This window comes from Castor canadensis, chromosome 6, assembly GCF_047511655.1.
Source record: "Castor canadensis chromosome 6, mCasCan1.hap1v2, whole genome shotgun sequence".
In the NCBI taxonomy this organism is placed as follows: Eukaryota; Metazoa; Chordata; class Mammalia; order Rodentia; family Castoridae; genus Castor; species Castor canadensis.
Genome location: NC_133391.1, coordinates 68,897,754 through 68,921,319, shown reverse-complemented (window position 1 = coordinate 68,921,319; position 23,566 = coordinate 68,897,754). Strand labels below are relative to the sequence as shown.

At 42.3% G+C, this 23,566-nt stretch overlaps 1 protein-coding gene across 1 annotated transcript; it reads right to left on the bottom strand.

Annotated features, from left to right (window-relative positions):
* Positions 1-1,964: 1,964 nt before the first annotated feature.
* On the bottom strand, positions 1,965-17,361 carry LOC141424123 (interferon-inducible GTPase 1-like). The gene is made up of 2 exons (XM_074076633.1): positions 17,226-17,361; positions 1,965-6,343 (listed from the first exon to the last, which is right to left on the bottom strand). The coding sequence occupies exon 2, from the start codon at positions 6,320-6,322 to the stop codon at positions 5,030-5,032; it is 1,293 nt and encodes a 430-aa protein (XP_073932734.1). The 5' UTR covers positions 6,323-6,343; positions 17,226-17,361; the 3' UTR covers positions 1,965-5,029.
* Positions 17,362-23,566: the final 6,205 nt, after the last annotated feature.

The window sequence follows — 23,566 nt, the reverse complement described above, 5'->3', positions numbered from 1 at the left end:
CCACAGACAACTTTATGGGATTGTTGCCTGGACCTCCCTTCTAGCAGCCAACCCCCCAACACCTTCCTGCTTTCCTTTCCTGGTTCTCTAAGTAGAAACTTAGGTTTTAGGTTCCTCCTCTGTTTTGTACTTTGTATGAGTGCTTCTGACTCTGTTATTAAAATGAGAGCAGAGGGAGGGGTGGGGGCGGAGAAAATCAGTGGGAATGCCTGAGCCCCACATTCTTGGCATCACAATTCCTATGGTCAGAGAGAAGCGCTATTTTTCCTTCATAGCTTTGGTGTCTGCCTAGTCACTGCTGTCAACTGGGCTGGGACAAGGAGAAAAAGTAAGTTTCTCAAACTTTTTTTTTTTCAAACACATAGGTATCTCTTGCTTCTTGATCTAAAATAAAGGGCTTCTATTAAAGGTCTTTCTGTCAGCGAATGTTTGGCACTTAGGCCACCTTTGAGACCGAAAGAAAAAATAAATAAAAACAGAAGCATACTCTGTTCAGTAGTACTCAAGATCTATTTTCCAGTCGAGGTTAGTTCCAGCAAAGGTAGCAGTAAGATTCTGGGTTCAATCCCTGTATCAAAAAGTTTAAAAAAAAAATCTATTTTCCTTTTGTTATACTTTTCTTCCAGAATCTTCAGCTATTCCAGGCATTCTGTTTTGTTTTTATTTTTTTTAAATGGTACTGGGTTTGAATTCAGTGCCTTCTGCTTGCCAGGCAGGTGCTGTACTACTTGAGCCACATTTACATCCCTTTTCACTTTTAAATTGGGTCTTGTATTTATGCCCAGGCAGGCCATTCTATGTTTCCTATGTACCTGGGATGACAGGCATGCGCCGCCCTGCTCAGCTTTTTTTTTTAATTGGTTGAGATGAGGTCTTTCTTTTTTTCTTTTTTTTGTTTCCCCATACTGGCCTTGAACCACAATCCTCCAGATCTCTTTGTCCCTAGTAGCTAGGCTTACAGGCCCTCAGGCATCATTCTGTTTACAGAGTTTGCTTACATTCAGTGGGTGGGACAGGGTGGGTATTCCTACCCTACCTTAACTGGAGCAGGAACATTGACCCTTAAATGTTACACTTTCATTGTGGGACGTTTAAAACATATGCAAGTTTATAGAAACTAGTGAAATGAAACTCCATGTATTTATTAGCATGGTTTCCTATCTCAGTTATTTCACAAACAATGTTCAACTAGTCTGATTCAAGCTAGTCTGATTTCATCTATACTGACTCTCATCTAGCCTCAAGATGAGCTATTTTAAGCAAATTCAAGGCATAGCACCATTTTCTACACAAATGCTTCATTATCTGTCTTTAAATGATACAGATCTTTAAAAGGAAACCATCATAATTGTTCTGATACTGGAGTGTTGTTCCTGAGTTCGTGTCCTGGTATAGTCAATGATTAAAGACACCAGACCAGGAGTTAAGAGTTAAGGCAAGCACAAAGTTTATTGAAAGGATAGCAAAGCACCCCAATGGGTAGGACTTAGTGAAAGAGCTAAGCCAAAGAATGGCTGAAGTCTAGGAGGTAATAAAGGGCTCGGCCTGACTTATGCACACCCTACTCTACTGTGAAGCTGCATCTATAATTGGCTGTCTAATTAACTTGTTGTTGACCCCATCCTTACTAGACTGGACACTGCAGAAGGGCCTTGTTAGTCCATCCTACCCTTGAGACCCACCGTACTCATTTTATGACTGCTGCTCATGATTTTGATGAGACCCCCTTTTCGTTTATCTTGGGAAAGTTTTGCTGTGCTATCTTCCTTAAGGGGTCTGTTTCATCTCTTTAGATGTTTGTTTTTAAGAATCCTTCTTTGTCTCCCTTACCTAGGCAAAAGACCACTGTACTTTATTATCTGGGCAAGAAGCCCGCTTTTTGCATCCTCTTAGATATTTGCTTTTAAGGATGCCTTCCTGTCTCCTTTATTACTTCTGCCATCTCTTCCCTTTACATACCCAGGGTCACTTATGCATTTTATTCCCCATCATGTCTGCTTTCTTCACAATTCCTTAGTGTCATTTCAGTAACTATGTAAATAGCCTCAATTGTAGGCATTGTTTTACTGAAGGTTCTAGTTAATATGATCCAAATAAGGTGCTTACCGTATGTGGTATGCATAAAGGTATGACTTGCAGTTAGCTGAAATGTCTGTTAACTTCATGAAACAGAATGTAGTCTATCTTTGTAAATGATCCAGTTACACTTGAGAAAAATATATATCTCACTTCTGTTTTGTGGGGTTCTATGAGTGTCAGCCTGAGCCATACTTACCAAAGCTTTGGTATACCTTTTATACAACAGTTCATGTTGTCTTCAGCCAGGGGATGAGCCCAGCATCCCATAGACAATTGTGTGACGTCATGGAATCATATTTATAGCTATTAAATCCTCACTGGTTTTCTTTTTAGTAGTCCTATTATCATTGAGATATTGTTATTGAAATTTCTGAATATCTTGTACATTTTTTGACATCTCCTTGCAGGTCATCATGTTATTTTTCAATTCATATGTTTTGAAACTCTGTTATTTGATTCACAATAAGATTGTTTTACCTTCTTAAATTATCCTTTATCTCTGGTGATTTTCTATACTCTATGATCTGATTCAGTAGATATTAACATATCCACTTCTGCTTTCTTTAGATTAGCATAAGCAAGGCATATTATTTGCCATCTTTTTAATTTTCAGCAATGTTTATTTATGCATATAGTGAGTTTATTATGGATAGCATACGGTTGTGTCTAGCTTTTTTATCCAGTTTGATAATCTCTTTCAATTAATTGGCTCTTTTGATCCTGACAAAATATGTAACAAACACTTAATAACCTAAAGATCCTTCACTACCGTAATCTCCATTTTCCCAAGAAATTCTTACTCACACAATTCATTCAGCAAATATTAATTTGTTGCTCACCTTCTGTGTGACTTGCATTGTTCTAAGCCTCAGAGACAAAATGTGTTTCAGGACCAGTAACAAGGCCAGTGTAAGAATTTTCTTTTTCTCTGAAAGCACTCCATTTATTTCTTATACCAATACAGTGAAGAGACAGTATAAGGCTTTCTGTATGCCCATATAGCTATAGTCATAAGAAATTTGTATATGACCATGCCCAAGATATCTCATGTATACTGCAAACATTCCAAACTCTGCAGTGTGAAACATTTATTGTTATAGTTTGAATGCTGAATGTCTCTTGAAGTCTCATGTGTTAAAGGCTTGGTGCCCAAGATAGCACTTTTGGGGAGTGGTAGAACATTTAGAAGATGGGATCTAGTGGAAGGTACTTAGGTTACCTCGTTGGGTGTGTGCCCTTGAAGGGGATTGTGGAGCTCTGTCTTTTCCTCTTTCACTTTTGCTCCCTTACCAAGAGGTGAGCAATTTGCTTGGCTATGTGGTACCACCATTGCCATCTAGCCATTATTGTGTATGCCCAATTATGTGATGGAATGGAAGCTCTAAAGTAATAATCTTCTTTTATAAATTCATTATCCCAGGTAGTTAGTTATAGTGATGGAAAGCTGACTAACACATTGCTCATCCTAAGTATTTGGATAAGGGATGCTCAACCTGTATCTAAATTTATGTTCAGAATATTTTGAAGTGTTTGGTGTTGGTAGAGCAGTGCTTCATAGGTGCAAATAAGAGAGCAACTAGACCATATAAATAGCTTACATAATCCACCTGTTATGAAGAAACTGATGTCCTTTGTGACAGTAAATCATGATTGTTGACTTGATTGGATTGACAAATGTCCAGGAGATTAGTAAAACACATTTCTGGAGTGTCTCTGAGGGTATTTCCAGAGACAATTAGATCTTGAGGGTTGTGACCAAATGAGTACTTTAATCCATTTTTGGATTCAAATTTTGAATAGACTGTTGGGAGATGGTGGATCTGTGGAAGGGGAGGCCTGGTTGGAGGAAGTAGGTCACTGAGGGGCTGTCCTAGGTGGTTAGATCTTGCCCAGGCCTCTTCCAGTTGCTGCTCCACAGTGCTTCCTGTTTGCCAGAACGTGGGCTGTTCTGCTAAGCCTTCCCTTCCATGAGGGACTGACACCTCTGAAACCATAAGCAAAAAGAAAACTTATCCTTCTTCTTTTAAGTAGTTTTTGTCAGTGATGAAAAACTGACTAATATCCCTTATGGAAAAAGGAGGAGACAAAGGGACTCTCTCTGCATGCATGCACCAAAGAAGGCCATGTGAGGATGTGACCATGAAGAATGCTTTCCTCAGGAACCCAGCTGCAGGCACCTGGATCTCATACTTCCAGTCTTCAGAACTGTGAGAAATCAATTTCTGTTTTTAATCCACCCAGTCTCTAACATACCATCCCTCACCAATGAATCATTTTACCCTTCTGTGTTTCTCTGTCAGTCTTTCTTCCTGTATTTTATTTTGAGGAAAAAGTGAAGGGCCAGGGAATGGACAAGAGTTCAGTAAATAAAAGCAAAACTAACAGCAATGAATATGAAGTTATCATGGGTGTATTGAGATTTCAAATACCAACAGGAAACAACTTTTTTATCAATAATTTATTAAGTACCTAGTGTTATCAGATACGAATTAAAGCTATTTTTTTATCGTCAGGACAATCAAAAGACAAGTAATGCTTACAAACCACAGTGATCTCATAGAGTTCCCCACTTCTCCAGCATGGAATTATATATTTTCTTTAGTTATTTTTTCAAGAATTTTTCTGACTACATAGGATCTTTAGGAATTGGTTAACTTTATAAAAAAAAGCTGTTGTGATTTCCATGGTTATGTTTTCTTTCCCCTTTGGTTTTGTCATCTCCCTATTGAAAGTGGCCATAAGCCATGACAGTTACTCTCTAAGACAACCTTAATGGGGGAGCAGAGAGCAAAGTTTAGGTGTGTGTGTGTGTGTGTGACTGAGAGAGAATGAGCATGCTGTGGGATTATGCCATAATTAAGGTGCCTGGGCTTTCCATGGGGGTTGTGGATTGGCTACTATAACAAAAATATGTGGGAAAGGGAACTTATGTAAATGACTCTGTTGTTGATCATGAGGTGGTGTCATTGTCAGCAGCTGTAGACAGGTTGGTTTTGAATTGATTTCTTGAACATGCCTCTTTAAGGAGAACTTTAGCATCATTGGTCACCGTGTCAAGGAAATGAAGTTGCAAGTAAAAGTTTTTCCTAAAGTAAAGCCCTGTAGCAAGGAGGCCACCATTAGCTGAAGCGAATATCTCCAAATATCTCAACAGCTTTCCCCCTATGGTTTCTTCATTCTTAGTTTTCAACAAAGTTGGGGATTTAATAATTTTCTTGAGTTGTTTCACAGGCACTTGCAAATCCTTTGCAAAAACTTTCAGGGATACATCATCCACTCCAAAGACGGTTCGATAGTGGTTTAAGTTTGCCTCCAGCTTCTCCAAATCATTGTCCTTGAAGATGCCTACTGTAGGGAAGGTGGCCAGTGTCCCAGCCTTCAAGGCTTCTAGCCAGATAAACTGCCTCAGAGACTCCCTCTTCCTGTCAATGGCTGCCTCAGTAACATTAAGCAAGGAAAGCATAAAAATGTGGCGCTTTTGAGCAGGAAGATCCTTTATTAGGGTGTCCATTAGGATTGGGAAATCATACTCAGATGAATTATTGTTAGAGATCAAGAAGATTTGTGGCTCATCAAGTTTATTCTTCTTAAAAGAATTCACACAGTGGTTTCGGATCTGCTGCAGGACCTTTTCTCTATCATAGGTAGATGGTTTGCAGTGCTTTTCATTCCATAAATCAAAGTCCACCTTGCTTCTCACAAAGTAGAAATTCTTCTTCATATTTCTGATTGCTTTGGCAAGATCTACATCATTTTTTGTGAAGCGTGTAGAAGAAATAATAATGAAGAAGTCATACTCACTGAACTTTACTTTCTCCAGATAATCTTTTGGCTGGAAATGCATGGTTCCAATGCCAGGCAGGTCCCATATGATCACATTGGGAATGTTTCGGTGTTTGTATGGCACTCTGTGCATAGTTGTTTCCACTGCCCCAATGGGAGCCGCATCTTTCTCTTCATGACCAACCCCTCTCAGGGCATTGATGAAACTGGACTTCCCTGCGCCAGACTCCCCTGTCACAGCAATGTTGAGTATGGTGGCATCAATTTCTTTTAATGCAGCATTGATTACAGAGTTTGCTCCCTGGATGTTTCCTTTCCTCAGATGTAATTCAATCATATCGATGGTGTCTTGTGAAATGATTTTGCTGTCCATCTTGAAGTTCTTAAAATATCCATTAAAACTGGAGGCTAAGTCTTGGTTTTGTTTATCATTAGGTGTATCAGAGAAGAGCTGACCCATGACTATGAGCAAATAAATTACCTGAAAGGAAGAAGGGACAGGAAAATTGAGAGATTGCTGTGCCAGAAGATCTTTGTGCTTTGTTCTATCGAATAGTGCTCCTGTCTCAGTTCTGTTTCCCTTAGTTAGCCCCTTACACAGATCAGTTTTCACATTTTTCTGTTTAAACTCTTTATCATGGACAATTTCAAAGTCAAAGGTTAGGGAAAATAATATAAAAATGCATAAATCCTTTAGTCGCTTTAACAACTGTCAAAGCATGACTATTCTTATTTCATTTTATCCCACTGGAGTTAGCCTATAGCAGATCCAAATTTTCCTAGCATTCAGGGCAAATGTTCTTTAGTATGTGCCCTCAAAACCTACAAAATTTAATTAACATAAATGTAATACCATTATCAAGCAGAAAAACAAATGATAATTCATAACTGCCATAAATGACCACCAACAAATAACAGCTACATACACTCTTTTTTAAATTTTTACACTACTGGCTTGAATCAAGATGTCAGTGAAGACCAAAAAAAAATTGTACTTGGCTGACATAATTCTTATGTAGTAGTTATTTGCTTCTCATGTTTTTTTTCATGTATTTGGAATGCCTGTCTGTGAGCCATTTTCCATGAGGAATATTATTAACTTGCGGTAACATGAGGCTTCTCTATCCTTCACGTCCAAGTTTAAACTAATTTAGTTGATGAGTTTACTCAATGTAATATTTCAGCACACTCACGGATTTGTTTACTTTTCTTTTAAACCTTTTGTTTAATGAAAATAATCTAATTGTATGGAAATATTTTTTTGAAAAGCAGAATTTGTTAAGAAGGAGGTTCAGAAGAGTCCACACAGAAAACGGCTACTCTAACATCACCACATGAACGTCATTTCTTTTAATAGATATATGGAGATGTCATTGGCATATAAAATGTCTATGTTATTAAGGTGTAAAACTTGATGTTTTGATAAAGGAGCACTTTGTGAAATTATAATCACAATCCAGCTAAGTATCATAGTTATCACCTTTGCATCGTTACCATTTGTGTGTGTGTGAGTGTGTATAAAGAGAATATTTAAGATCAATTCATTTAGCAACTTTCAGGAATACAATATAGTATTATTAATTATCAGAATATGCTGTGCATAACTTACACTTTCTATCTTTTGTCCAATATTACCCCATTTCTTCTTCCTGTCAGCCTGAGCAACCACAAACCTATTGTTTGACTAATTTAAATTCCATACATAAGTGAGATCCTGAAGGTTGTTTTTTACTAGTGTACATTAATTATATAGAATAATTGGTTTTAGTTTGACAATTTCATACATGGATATAAGCACCCACTCCTTACTTGGGTCCAAACATTGAAAATATGGAAAAAGCTTGGCCTCCCTGCCTCAATTTTGCATCTGTCTTTGTTTAAGCTATTCACCTTGCAGTCACCTTGGAATCTACAATCCAGGAAGGACAGGATTTACCAATAATATATTTACAAAGAGGAATGGAGGCAAATGTCCCAAAGAAAGAGAAATCAGAGTTTCCCTAAGACAAGTGATAACTTCTGCAAAACCCTTTCCCAAACAAAGACTGAGATAATGACCAGCCAGCCACACCTGTGAGTGTGAACAAGAAGATTTTCTCAAGCAGACCATAGGACCTGAGAAATTGCTAGTTTAGCCATAAAATGAGTCCAGGGCCAAGACAAAAGGCCTCATGTAGAGATAACTGCCCAATCCCACCTTCCTTTGTCTCCTTCTGTAGACAAACTTTCCAAAGCAGACCTCCCCAGCTGCTCCTATCTGAACAACCCCGGGTCTCTAACCCACCACTGGCCCACCTATTAACAAGTAACACATTCCTTATAACCTGATGCTCTGCACTGCCCTTTAAGAATCCCATGAATTCACAGTTGGGGGCCCAGAATTTTGAGTGCGAGCTCATCTGGGACTGCTGGCGTAAAATAAAATCTAAGTTGTTCACCTCTCTGAGTGTTGGTTGGTTTCTCATCTGACAATATTCCACAACATTTCTGGAGGACCCAGTGAGACACCAACCAGTCTGACCCCTTGAGCCACTGGCGGTCGGCTGGACTGCACCAAGTAGGGAGGGACTTGGGACCAAATGAGATGTTGTGCCACCCGATGGTATTCCGGGTCCTCCTTCACCCCAGAATTCCAACCCTCTGAGTAGTCTTGACCCAACTGGACTCCATGGAGAGGTGGACCAACTAGCCTGGCGTTTTTGTCTGGACTTGGTAAGTCTCTCCTTGCCACCCCCAGGAAAGTCAGCCCTCAGTCAGGTCCCATCCCACTGGGTGGAAGTGGAGTTTGATCAGCTCCTGGGAACCTCCGAGAGGAGTTCTGCAGGTCAGGGACTTCCCCAAAAGGGGTGAAGGAAAACTGTAATAACTTCGGTGTGAATGTGTGTGTGAATGAGTGGCCTGATTTGTCCTTGCTTCGGGCTCGAGATTGTGACTCCATGGCTGAAAAGCTAGAGTCTGAGTGGATTGGTCCTGTGGTTCTGTGGCGATCCTCTTAAGGCTTAGAGTAGCGTTGGGGAAACCCAATCTAGAGTCACGAGGCTGACCTCGCCATTGATGCTAAGAGGCACCCAAGTGCCTTCGGGATGCAGCCAGGCAGACATTTGATTGGTCTCTTCTCTTGAAGGGGCACCCACCCTTGTTTGTCTTTGCACACTGACACGGGGGAAATACATAGGGTGGATATAGGAGACACCCTAACTGCCATGGTGGAAGTTTCTCAAAGCCCATGGTCCTAGAGTGTATTTTTAAACATTTTAAGAAGGGATTTTCAGGAGATTATAGGATCAGAATGTCTCCCAGAAGGCTGTGCATGCTGTGTGAGTTAGAATGGCCCACTTTTGGTGTGAGATGGCCCCACGAAGGTACCCTAGATCTGCCCACTGTCAGGGCTATTTATTAGATCATAATAGGAACCCCTGGACATCCTGGCCACTTCCTCTGTATTGACTCCTGGCTTCAGGTAGCTCAGACCATGCACCCTTGGGTCTGATTCTGCACAAACAAAAAGAGAAAGAGCAGAGTTTTGGTGGCCCAGGAATGAAGCCTAAAGACCAGAGGCTGACCAAGCCTGTTCTGCAAGAACAGAAGATGAACTTCCTGTGCCTCCACCATACATTCCTAGTGTGCCCCCACCATTACAGCAGCCAGTGCCACATTTTCCAGACAACCAGCCACCTTCAGTGAGTCCCCCTCAGCGTGGTCAGCAGCCTTCTAGTCCCTGTGAATTCCCACACCCATCCCCGGCTTGGAATCTGAGTCCACAGTGCCTGAGTTGTCGCCTTCACTCAACCCAGGCACCAGTCAGTCCCTCAGGACAAGGCCCTGTAAATTCTGCTCCATGAGATGCAAGGGCCCCAGCAGATTGGTGCTGATGGCACGGTCCAGCCCAGACACTCCATCCTCTATTACCAGCCTTTGAGTACAACTGACCTCTTAAATTGGAGGAACCACACATCGCTGTATTCAGAAAAACCCCAGGTCATGGTCGACCTCCTAGAATCCATATTTCATCAACCCACTTGGGATGACTGCTGGCAGATCCTCTTGACATTTTTCAACACAGAAGAGTGATGGCAAATTCTGACAGAAGCTTGCTGCTGGCTCCAAGGGAGGGACCAGCAAGAACCCTAGATGCAGTAGCTTGGGCAAGAGACATGGCCCCTGTTGCTTGGCCCAGCTGGGACTTCAATACAGCAGAAGGACGAGGAGTCCTCGCTCAATATCACACCGCCCTCCTACACGGGCTCAGGGCTGAAGCTAAGTGACTTATCAACATGTCCAAAATTGCAGCAGTTATCCAGAAGCCAGAGGAAACATCAATTGATTTTTATGAGTGACTCTGTGAAGCCTTCTGGGTTTACACCCCCTTCAATCTGAAGCATCAGAAAAACCAGTGAATGGTCAATACCGTGTCTGTGGCTCAGTCATATACCGACATTTGCCAAGAACTTCAGAAACTTGAAGGCTTTGCTGGAATGAATACCACCCAGCTGTTAGAAGTGGTAAATAAAGTCTTTGTAACTCAGGAACATGGGGAAAACCAAGAAGCCATTAAAGAGTGAAAGTCAAGGTTTCTTTATTGAGTGCAGCACTGGGGAAGCCAGACCCAACCATGCAGTCAGCCCCGCCATGGAAGGGCAGACCCGGTGTAAGAACCCCACTCCGATGAGACCAATATGCCTATTGCAAGGAGATTAGTCTCTGAATGCCCCCGCTGCAAGGGACCAGCATCGGAGTCTAACATAATTACTCCAGGAAAGAAGACAGGATGGCAACCCCAGCCAGAGGACCAGGACCTCATTGGCCTAGCATGAATTGAATCAAACTAGGGAAGACCAGGCTCCTTACTACTAGGCCCCCAAGAGCCCACAGTTGAAACCAAGTGGGGGCCAACCACTGATCTTCATGGTGGACTCAGGTGCTGATCATTCTGTGGTCACTAAACCTATGGCCCCACTCACTGAGCACAGGGCCACAATATTTGGAGCCACCAGCACCCAAACTGCCCAGCTGTTCTTCTGATGCCGGACATGCCAACTAAGAAGGCACAAGGTGACTCACAAATTCCTGTATTTACCAGAATGCCCAATTCCTCTGCTGGGAAGAGACTTACTAACAAATCTTGGAGCACAAATCACCTTCACTCAGGGAAGGCCTACAAGCCTTACAGTGAGAGGACCAAATGCCCTCATCATGGCAGTGACCATGTCTACAGAAGACGAATGGCAACTCTACTGCCAGGAAAAGGGGGACCTGGCAAAGCTCATCTGCCTTCTGGAGGAGTTTCATGATGTCTGGGCTGAAAAACGGCCCTGGAAAACTATTGGACAGATATTATTTCATTCCCAAACTCCCCACCCTGTGTGCCCAAGTAAGTGCTAGATGCATTACATGTGCACAAAACAATGCAAGTCAAGGACCTAAGCCAAGCCCTGGGGTAAAAACAAAAGGCACCATGCCTTTTGAGGACCTGGGAGTGGACTTCACAGAGGTCATGCCCTGTTGAGGATACTGGTACTTCTTGGTTCTTGCCTGCACTTACTCAGGGTGGCTTGAGGCTCCGCCCCCGATAGAAAGACCATGAGAGGTAGTAAAGTCCCTTTTAAGAGAAATTATCCCCAGATGTGGGCTCCCCCTTTCTATTTCATCAGATAACAGACCAGCCTTCATGGTGGAAATAGTCCAGGGCCTGGCTAAAATTTTAAAAATGACATGGAAGCTCCATACAGTATACAGTCCTCACCTACATGCAGCACATCAATTTCTGAATGTACCAGAGGAGAGACAATTTACTATAAAGGAAAACTGACAGGCCTGACAGAACAAAGGCACTATAGGCACTATAGGGCAGATTTTTTGATGGCAGAAAGACAGGGACCCCTTAGAGGCATGGAATGATGAAATGACAGGGGGAGGAAATAAGCCTCGTTATGTGTGGGCATCCTACCTGTCCACCCTGTCCCCATATCAATTTACAAAGGGAAAAGCTGAAAATATAGAGAGGTCATCCAGAGGTGATTACCTAGGCATCTGCAAGCCTCTAAAAGACATTGATCTGCACCACCATGACCCCATTAAGGCTTCCTTCTGGGACAGGGAACTTTACCTTGGAACCCCAACTGTACAACCTGTTAAATGCAAGTCACCGCCTCCTTAATCTTATGAACCCACTGTTGGCGGGTGATTGTTGGCTTTGCCTGTCCTCAGATCCCCTCCATTATGTAGTGGCCCCAGTAAGCCTCCTTAACCAGAGCATGCATGATGCTACTCTGAACTCTACCAGCATGAAACCAAAAGTAAGCAATATATAGCTATCTCAGAGTGCCCCTAATTGCATCTACAACTCAAGAGGATACATTCCAGTGGGGTAACTGGCTGCTAGCCAATGTGCCCAAATCCAACTCTTCAGCTACCACCATTAGATGTACAGTTGACAGACTATAGTGCAGCAGCCCAGGAACCATCTTTGTATGTGGGACTCTTGCTTATCAGTAGTTGCCTGCTAACTGGAAGGGCATTTGCTAACTGGAGTGCATTAGCACTCCTCACTCCCCAGAAAAACATAGTGCCTAACAATTAGACCTTCCCTGTACCTTTGATAGCCCACACATGGTCAAAGAGAGCTATCCAATTCATATCTTTATTAATTGGATTAGGGATAATGGCTGAATACAAACAGGCATAGGAGGAATTGCCTCATCAGCCTCATACTATCAATTATCTGTGGACCAGCAAACAACATAGAACAAGTGGCTAGGTCCATAGTGACCATACAGGACCAGCTAGACTCCCTAGCATCAGTGGTCCTCCAATATTGGAGAGGGTTGGACTTACTCAGTGCTGAAAAGGGAGGCTCTGCCTTTTCCTAAATGAAGACTATTGCTTTTATGTGAATCAGTTGGGAATAGTCAGAGACTTGGCTTAGCAATTATAGGACTGAGTCACACAGGAGACAGGAATTAGCAAATTCCTAGAACAGATGGAGCAGCATCTGGAATTAGGCCTCATGACTACTCCCCTTGTGTGGTGTTCTATTCATGCTTTTACTGGCCCTAGGATTTGGCCCTTGCATTCTCAACCCCATAACTTACTTCATTATTGCCTCCTTCACGAATGGAGGCAATAAAGTTGCAGCTCTTGGTAACCCAATATAGGCCTTTGGGACAGGAGGAACCTAATGGGATCCCCGATATTTAAGGTTGATGCTTGTCCACAAGTAGGAAAAGCATCAAAAGGGGGATGAAGAAGAAGATTTTCTCAAGCAGGCCGTAGGACCTGAGAAATTGCTAGTTAAGCCATAAAATGAGTCCAGGGCCAAGGCAAAAGGCACCATGTAGAGATAACTGCCTATTCCTGCCTTCCTTTGTCTCCTTCTGTAGACAAACTTTCCAAAGCAGACCTCCCCTGCTGCTCCTATCTAAACAACCCTGGGTCTCTAACCCAGCACTGGGTCACATATTAACAACTAACACAGTCCTTGTAACCGGATGCCCTCCACTGCCCTTTAAGAATCCAGTGAATTCATTTTTGGAAGCCCAGAATTTTGAGTGTGAGCTCATCTGGGTGGGTAGCTGGCATAAGATAAAATCTGAGTTCTCCACTTCTCTGAGTGTTGCTTGGTTTCTCCTCTGACAGTATTCTACAAGTGGAATTATTTATATACACCTTTTGTCCCCTTTCTTAATTTTTTGTCTATTTAAGCTAAAGCTCATATCTGCACCCCAAAGATGGCTAAGGATGGGCTAAAAGCTTACTTTGCCTATTCCCACAGTGTGTCCCAGGCCATGTAATAAATCTCATTTATCTGCTCTTTAAAAAAACTCACATAGAGGGTTTCTAGACTCATCAACCTAGAAATTGGTGAGATCTTGTCAACTTGCCCTTGAGAACTGAGCTTGTGTATACATATACAGTATATACCTATTTGAGGTGTTTCTATATAGTGTGGAATTTAGCAAAGACTCCTAAGTGTGTTCTTACTTCTATCCATGAAAGAGGTAAGGTATGTTGCACTTCAACTGAGCCCAGAGGGCTCCATGAGAACCACCTGTATGGAATAACAGCTTTCAGCCTGAAGGGAAATGAAATCATTGCACCACATTTTGTTACTGAAGTAGCCTACAGTTCCAAAGACTTAAGGGACATGGTTGCATGCTTTGCAAGAGCCCAGTGAATCTCATGATAGGTGGTTAGAACTGAATCATCTCAATGAACTATGTGCAAGGGAATGTCCTGCAAAAAAAAAAAAAAAGTGAAAGGACAGGGAAAGAGGACTTTTGACTACATGGCATTGTAAGAAATCTTAACTACCTTGTCATTGCATAAAAATATTAGAAACATAGATTATGGAAAGTGGCTCAAATGGATATCTCCAGAGAATACCAACATTGCAGTTAAGACTTGTGAACAATAGAAGGCAAAATAATATTTTTGGGTGGAGTTGTGGAGAAAATCATGAAGCAAGAGTAAAATACCAACACATAGCCTCCTGACCCACTGAGGCTTTTTCAGATCAGCTTAGTACAAGGCTTTAGAGAGGGAAGGCACATTATTTGGATGTCGTACTGATTTACTGATATGTATGAAATTTCATCATGTAAGCCTCAACACAAAGTTGTTTAAATACACAAATGAAAAGGAATGGTGGCCAAAACTAACATTTTTGGATGGGGAATAGAAACCTAACAGAACAGACTGAAAGGGTAAGGGGTTTAAACCCAGGGCCTCTTGCACGTTAGGCAATCATTCTGCTGCTGAGCTACATCTGTTGCCCAGTAAGTTAAATTTCTTCTGACTTTGTAGCAGACTATGTGTGCCTTATTCAGTAAGCTGGCAATCTTTCTTTTAGATTTTTTCCTTAAGGAAAATCCTGCCTATTGTAATTTTGAATGGTGAGAGAAGATTGTGTTTAGTTGTTTTCCTGGACCACCAGCTCTGACTTGATGCTGGCAAAACAAGTCTAGGAACTCAGCCTCTCTGTTGTCATTCTGCTTATCTGGTCTGTTAGTCCCTTGGATAAAGTGAAGTGGAAGTGATAACAACTCAGATCTGTGAGCAGGTTTAAATACGCCATCTCTGTGAATTTCTGATTATTGCTCTGACCTCCTGACTGTATTGGGAAGCAGCACTATAAGAAACACATAGGCATTACTTGACAGTTTTTCAGAAAATGGAGCAAATTTGAAACTCCTAGTCTCTTGATATTCTAAATTATTACCTCTTTCTGGCTTTAGAAGAAAGCACAGCGATGAAAGCTGTTTCAAGTTTTGAGTAAATCTTACAAATTTAATCATGAGGAGGTAAACACAAGTCTGGGTTCAGTTTATTGCACAGACCTGTATAATTCAATCTCCTGGAAAAATGAAAATTGGGGTTCCTCCTGATGAGTTTTTAGGAGATAGGACTCAGGCCTTCCTGAGACTTTTTGTGTGAGAATGAGACTGCCTGTATTTACAAATTGCTGTCAAGTGAATGTCTCTTCTCAAAAGCATTTGAATCACTGCTTTGCATATATTAGCGTGGACTGGGAGGTATTAGTAGTTTCTATCACTGGAGGAAATGATAAATGAAGTAGAGTGGATGCCTCCAAAGGGTACAAATGTACAAATGTTCAAGTAGGAAGGGTTATGAAAAAAAAAAAAAACCCAAGAGACAATTGTGTTAGGCACTATTCTCAAATTACCTTCAACCATCCCTGGCTTCTTTCCTATTCATTTGTGCCATTCCCAATCCCTCAGTGCTGGCAGACCTGCATCTTGCTTCTGAGCAACAGAATATAGCAAATACTGGGTGTTCCTTCCTTGATTCTGTTAAGAGATTGTGCTTTCATCTTACTAACTGACTCTCTCTCTAGCTGACTTTGAAGAAGTAAACTAACATTTGGCAGATAACCCATGGTAAGGATTGAGAGCAGTCTCCATCCAATAGGTAGGAAGGAGCTAAAATTCTTATTCAGATGGTCCTTGAGTACCTAAATCATGCCACCATCATGTAAATAAGCTTAGAAGCAGGTGCTTCCCCTCAGATGAGACCTCAGCCCTCTTCCACACCATGCTTTCAGTCCTGTGAAAAAAAGGTGAAAGGGAGCATCCAGAGAAACCATGTCTATATTCATGGCTCTCAGAAACTGAGATAATAAATGTATGTTGTTTTAATTATTTAAACAATTAAAAGTATTTAAATTAAAGTTTAATTTGTTGAACAGAAAGAGATAACTAATGTGCGATGAATATATCCTAAAAATATACAGAGAAAGTTGAACTAAAGTAGGGTCTGTGATCCAAACCCGTTGTATCAATTAAATCACAGAAACACAGGTTGATCCTGTGTGTGTTGCAAACATATGTATACATACAAGAAAACATGTTAAAAGCTTTGGAATAGTTTGGTATGGGTACTGATATTGAATGAGAGTAGGATATAGATATAAAAGGGGTAATAGAATGAAGAAAGAAGAGGCATGAACTACAAAAGATCGCAGTTCATACAAGAAGTGATGGAATTTATTCCACCTCTGTAACTGAAGATTCAAAAAGAGCAAAAGGCGAAAAAGTCTCGGTGACATTATTTTGTGAATATAGTGTGACATGGTTTACTTTTCTTCACAAATGTAAGAGAAAGTTATGTTTTTCATTGGATATAATAGTTGTATAGGTGGGATACATTCTGATATTTACCTATGTGCTTGCAATATATTTAGAGTCAACTTCTCTATCATTCTTCCTCATCCCCTTTGCACCCCTTCTTAGAACATTTCAACAAGTTTCATTGTTGTATTTTCATGCAAAATATATCCACCATATTTACCCTCCCCTCTCCCACTGGTACTCATATGACAAGTTATTACTATTTCTACTTTACAATTAAGAAATAAATGAAAATGAAGAAAACTCAGAGCTAGTTAAACAGAGCGGCATGCAGAGTGTATCTATTTCCAATCTAGCTTCCTCTAGAGTTAGGAATCAGTACTAAATAGGTTGGAAATGGGTGAAAATTATGACAAGAAAGGAACAGGATGGAGATACAACAAAGTTCATCTATTCAGTAATAATATTTCATAACATAATTCTGATATATGACTTTTCAACCATTCTAGGGGAGGCACTAGAGGCAGGCTAAAACAATTGGGTAAGTTTTATCCAAATAATAATCTCTAAAACATTTGCTGTAGACTACCTGAACTTAAGTGACTAGCTACAACAATCCATAAGTCTATCCTGTCTCCCTTCCACCAACTTCTTAGCTTTCAAGTAGAGGATCCTGGATCCTCAGTCCACTCTTAAATGTCCTGGTAACAAGACATTCCTCAGGGAAAAGAGAATTTTTAGGCCAGAAATCAGCTCTCAATGCTCTTCCTGTATTACCAGAAAATCCTGTGTCTGGCTGACGTGCTCGTTGTTGCTCAAGGCACAGGAATTGTCCCCCACAAGGCTCCAGTCTCTTTACTTGAAATCCACCTCTGCCTCACTCTTGAAAGCAGATTCAAGGCAGCTGGATAGGACTTCTGCACCCATCAGATTTCTGTCCCACCCCTCAGTGTGCTGTTGACCAATCACAGAAGAGTGTGGATCCAATGACATTCCAGAATCTATTGCATTTTCACAAACAGGAAAGTGAAACCAAATGAGCACTTTTTTTTCCTTTCCTGTAAATCAGTCAGTTCCAAGAAGAGAAAGTTGAACTATCCTTTTCAATAAATAGGGTGTCTTATTTGTTATCTTATGACTTGGCAAGTTAGGAGAACACTGAGAAGGAACGTTGTAACAAGGTTAGAACATCTTCTATGACACCCAAAGGTCTTTTTATCCTAACTCCTGACTTTACAACACATCCTGAACAAAGATTCAGTTATGACAATTCCTGGGTCCTGTGAAAATGCCAATTTGTCTCACCCTAGATATTCCCCACTTTCAGCTTCTGTGACTGTATTTCCTCTCACGTGTATATTTATTTCCCACAAACTTAGTACTGTTATAAGACAGAGGGAGAGTTACACCATGGGTTTGGAAATTTTGATGCAGCAGTGAGAAGACAGAAAGGATTGAAAAGTCAGTATGGATGGTCCCACATAGCTGTGTAGGTCTGTGTACATGCAAAACCCTCACTCCCAACAAATGTCCTCAGTACACAGTAGCTCTAGGATTGGGTAGAACTTATGCACATTTTAGTCAAAACAATTGAGACCCTAGCTAGCAGACTTCTCTAACCACTTTCTAAATTATTGTTATCAGCCAATAGTTAACTGAAGATGGCCATAAGTTAAACTATGCATGGTGATGGTGGTCCAGAGGGAAATAAACCCCTCATGCCAACCTATTTTCATTGACCTTGAAATTTCATGAGGAAGGACACACACACACACACACACACACACGTCATTGATCACAACTATTGCATGATTCCAACTACATCTCATGGATGCTTTGCTGGCATCCTTGTATAACCAGGTGATAAAGATTGTAGAGATCATCTAATGCAGATAAAAACACCTGCTGTGGCCAGATTTTCATTTGTCTTAGCCACTGAAGATCATTTCAGCATTGTGGTTCAGGTTGTTTGTTTTGACTCAGGGTTGTGTCAGGCCCTGCAGTTCTGTCTGTATCCAGCACTTGGAGAAAACAGAGGGCCCATGACAGTGGTAGGAACTCATTATCTCTCAGTGGTCTCTTGTCCAATGTGACAAAGAGGGCTGCATCTACAGGAATTGATGGCATGGCTGGAAAAGTGAAAGAGAAAGCATGTCACTCTGCTGCTTGCTAGGACAGAAGTATATCAACATGAAATGAAGGGAGAAGTAACAAAATTGAAGGGAGGCTCGGTGGACACTGGATGACAGGGAACTAGCCTCCCTGTTGAATCTATCCGTCTTTGATTCCCTTTATGTGGCTCTCCCCATCTTACTAAAGCACCTGACCTTTAGCCTCTCCAAATACATTCATCACCATTTTGTTTTTGAAAGCTAAATCTTTAATTTACTAAATGTTAGGTCCCTGGCTTTCTTGGGGTGGGCAGAATTTCCCACGTTTAGCACTGAAACCAGACTTCCTGATTTATGACTGCTTGTTTCCCTGCATGTTTCTCTGTTTGAAAAACACCTCAGGAACTTCCAGTTACTCAACTAGCCAGGCATGTCGACTTTTTCCATCTGGTGATCACAGATAATCAGACCAGAGACTGTCTCCCCCATGGCTTGGCCCCTCCTATAAAGCCCACTACCCATTTCAGCTAAGCTTCTGCACTCTGAACAGTCTGGTTCCCAATAAATCTTTCTTTTCTACACGTGGTGTGGCCTTTATTCAGCAGTTCCTTACATCTGGTGCCAAAACCCAGGAGAGGTTAACAGGATGCTCTGGCCCTGGGCTGCTCCCTTGGCCTTCGTGTCCTGCCCTCTCCCGAACCCAGACTGCTGAATTGACCCTATGTGTCACCACACTGTGGATTTCGTATCTTACTGCCTTGCCGGCTTTCCCATCCATCATTAGCCTCTCCCTTCCACTGCTCTCCACCTGACCTACTCCTCTCCTCAGGCTCGGTAAGTGTCACTCTCTTCAGGGTTGCCTGCTCTGTCTGGTCTGGTAGTCATGGTGCCTCACCAGGTATACCTCATATGGCCACTGGGGTGCCCCTCCACTTAGCATGGGCACTCCTGGCTAACAGTTGGGCATTTTCTATGAATGGTGACCTAGGCCGGGGATGTCCACCCTTGGGAACCCATTTGGGTGACACTTACCCCTCTCTCTCACTCCCTCACTCTCTCTCCCTCACTCTCTCTCTTGCTCTCCTTCTCTGTTTTCCTTCCCTCCACCTAGGGTGGGAGCACAACAGCCCCTCCAGCTTACTTTGAACAAATGGCAACTGGACAATTCTGCTCTCCTTGCCTGAGTCATGTAAGGGAGGCTAGATCTTGACCTAGATCTATATTGGCCTGAAGAGTAAACTCAACAAAGCACCTGCCTCTCTCTCTCTCTCTCTCTCTCTCTCTCTTTCTCTCTCTCCTTTTCTTTTACATTATGGGGACCACACACTCTACATTAGACGCGTCCACTGGGATGCCTTCTCTGCACCCTCCCCTTGGTCTTCAAGAGGATATAAAACCTAAGTGACTGATTTTCACACACTTCTAGATCTTGAGAATTTCTCCCATCGCAATGGCAAGTGATCCGAAATTCCATTCATCCAAGCTTTTCTTTCTTTCTGCTCTCAACCCTCCCTGCCCCAATCTTGTAATGCTGTTAAAATTCCCCTTGCCAGTGACAACCCCTCTTCAAAGTCTGTGTCTCACCCTCCCACTGAACCACCTTCAGAAGACTCTTCTTTTACTTGTGACCTCATGTCTGCCCACCTCCCAACTCCTCCTGCCAGTCCTCTACATCAATCTCTTCTCCCACCTTATCCTCCCATGACTCAGACCCTTCTTCTTCCACCCCTGCTGGCTCTCCCAAACATCTGCCACCCTATTCCCCTTCTACAGTGGTCACAATTGACCCTGAGCCATCGGCTCCCTAGGAACCAACACTGCCAGCATTGCCCTCAGCCCCTGCTACACCCTCACCCTTCTCCTCCCCACCTGCATCCCATACCTGCTCCCATACCTCCTCCCAAGCACACCCAGTCCATCTCTATCCACTCAGGGAGGTGGCAGGAGCTGATGGCATTATCAGAGTCCATGTGCCCTTTTCCATGACTGACCTCTCTCAAATTGAAAAGAGGCTTGGCTCCTTCTCTAATGACTCAGCCTCCTATATTAAAGAATTTAAATCCCTAACCCAAGCATATGATATGACTTGGCACGAGACCCATCTTCCAAGGATGGAATAATTATTCTCAACTCTCATTTTATTTCCCAATCCTTCCCTGATATTTGAAGAAAACTTAAACAGGCAGAGGGTGGCCCTCAAACCCCCCAGTGAGATCTTGTGAAATTGGCATTTAAGGTATTTAATAACTAAGATGATGCTTGAGACCAGTGAAAGGCCCAGCTCTTGACGGCTGCCCTGAGGCTACCTCCTCCAACTTTGAGACGGGCCAGACAACAACACACACCTCCAGGGGACTGCTTCAAGTTCAACCAGACTGGACACTGGGCAAAAAACTGCTCTTCACCTCACCCGCTGCCAGGACCCTGTCCACAATGTGGTCAGAGTGGACACTGGAAGGAAGACTGCCCCCTTTTGTCTCTGCAAAGTAGGTCAGTATCCCATTCCCACTCTCAACAGAGTGAAGTCCTCACAGACCTGTTGGGCCTGGCAGCAGAAGACTGATGTGGACCTGGGAACTTGGCCCCCTTCAAGATCACCTCGGAGGAGCCCAGGGTAACCGTCCAAGTAGCAGGTAGGCCTCAAACACCTACTTGGTGCTACCTGACTTCTCAGGTAAGCTTTATCCTTCACAGATCTCCATAGTGGGGGTGGATGGTCTCTTCCACCAGCCAAAAAGGAAAGACAGTTTTATTTAAATTTAAAATTCTTATAAAAGTTAATTTTAAAATACAAGTTACAAAGTAAACTACTGTAAAGGATATAGATAGGTAAACTTCAATGTATGACAAAGTTAAAGTTGACTATAATCTAAGAGCTGCCTAAAAGATTTTTAAGGTCATGCCAAACTAAAATCAAATGCTTTATGTCTATAAAATAACAAAGTTATCTTAATATTGTTCTGCTCTGAGTAACATCTACAAAAAACTGTTATAAAGAAATATTTTATCAAAGAAATTATTTGTGTTTTCTGTTAACCTTGTCAAGCTTTAAGTACTACTAAATCAGAGTTCATTTACATATTTGCTCATGTGTCTTAAATGACCACCTTGTAACAGTGTTGTGTCTATACTTTATCTAAATATGGTACAAACATTTACAAAGTTAAAAATGTAGATTTATATAAAACAATGAACTAAAGCTGTCTTTTATCCAAAAATGTTACATTTAACCTGCATCCTGACAGCCCCTGTTTGCCTTTACAGATTCCACAAACCCTTCACAGCAACTAACCTGGACAGTTTTGCCACAAGAGTTTAAAGACAGCCCTCATCTTTTTGGACAAGACCTAACCAAAGACTTAGGCTGGCACTACCCAGAGGCCACCCTTTTTCAATATGTTGATGACATACTTCTGTGAGAGCCTCAAGCCCCTCATCTGCAGGGTGATTGAGTCCTTTTTAAAACTTTCTGGTCTCTGGGGATATAAATTCTCTAAGGAGAAGGCTCAATTATGTCTCCCACAGGTCACCTACCAAGATGTGGTCTTAAAGGGACAGACTCCCCAAAGCCCTTCCTTCTTGAGCCCCTTTGAAATAATGTATGGCTACCCATTTCTCTTAGGAAACTTGCTTCCAACAGACCCTGCTCCTTTGGCTGACTATCTACCTTATCTTAACCTCCTCTGGGAACTTCTCAGAGAGCATGCAGACCAGATTCTGTCCCACCTCTCAGAGGGCCCTATAACAATTTCTGTTAAACCAGGGGATCTTGTTCTCCTCAAGGATCTTTGATCCTCTCCATTGGGACCTTGGTGGACCAGACCTCATCTCATCATCCTCACAACATCCACCACTGTCAAGCTCAATGGAATCCCCCAGTGGCAGCACCTTTCAGGGAAAAAACATTGCCCACCAACTTCAGGCTCTTCCACTACAGCAAGAGATGAGTACTCTTGTGTACCGCTGGGCCTCACATGGCTACACCTCTCCTGCAAACTCTCTCCCTCTTCCACTTCTGCATAAGCTCTTATTCCTCATCTGGCTCTCCATCTGCTTTCCCTTCACAGCCCAGAAAACCTCCTCCTGTGACCCATGCATGCACATTGGGTGGGCAAAAGTATTGTTACTAAGACTTTACTGTTCCACACTCACTATTCCTGTGCAGGCTCTGTTATTGGGTCATGCACTCACAATCACACCATCTATCAAGTGTGCTCCCATGATAATCAATTTACTTGCTTCAATCCCACTTATTGCCCTGTGGAGCAGTGGTTAGAACTCAGGAGTGGCCACCTCACTGGGAACATTGTTACTCAAACCTAGGTGTTAGATCCTGAAAAACCAGTGTCATTATTGTTTGATGCTTGTGCAGCCACAGACAAACTATGTGGAGGTACAGGCTGTGACTGTGGGGACCTGGGTTGGGAAAGGACCTATACATCAAATGAAAAATATATGTGCTGGGGAGACAACTCCTGGCCATGTAATAATGAAGGTTATCATTTTTGCCCTTATTGGAGTTGTGTTTCATGGGCCACATGGCACGGGGCTACACATTTAGCCCTCCTTCAAAAAAGCACTACTACCCCTAACTGCAGTCAAGGCAGTTGTAACCCTGTAAATTTCACTGTACTTAAGCCATCTGATTGGATGCAGGGACAAATAATTAGCGTAAGGATAGATGGCCAAGGTTTGACCCCAGGACTCTGTTACATCTTAAGTTAACAACTGTTACCCACGAGAGTTCCCAACACCAGGTCTTCCACTCCTTTTATGAGGAAATGCCAGATAACTTCCACATTTCTGTTACAACTTAAAACTTGTTCCTCACACTGGCCAAATCTATAGCCCAGACACTAAATGTCACTTCATGCTATGTGTGCAGGGAGCCAACATGGGAGACCTCTGGCCCTGGGAGGCAAGGGAGTTAGACCCACGAGTACCTTTCAGTGAAAGTGCCTTCCCACAACACAGGACAGGCGTCTGGCTCCTTAAAACTTCCATTAT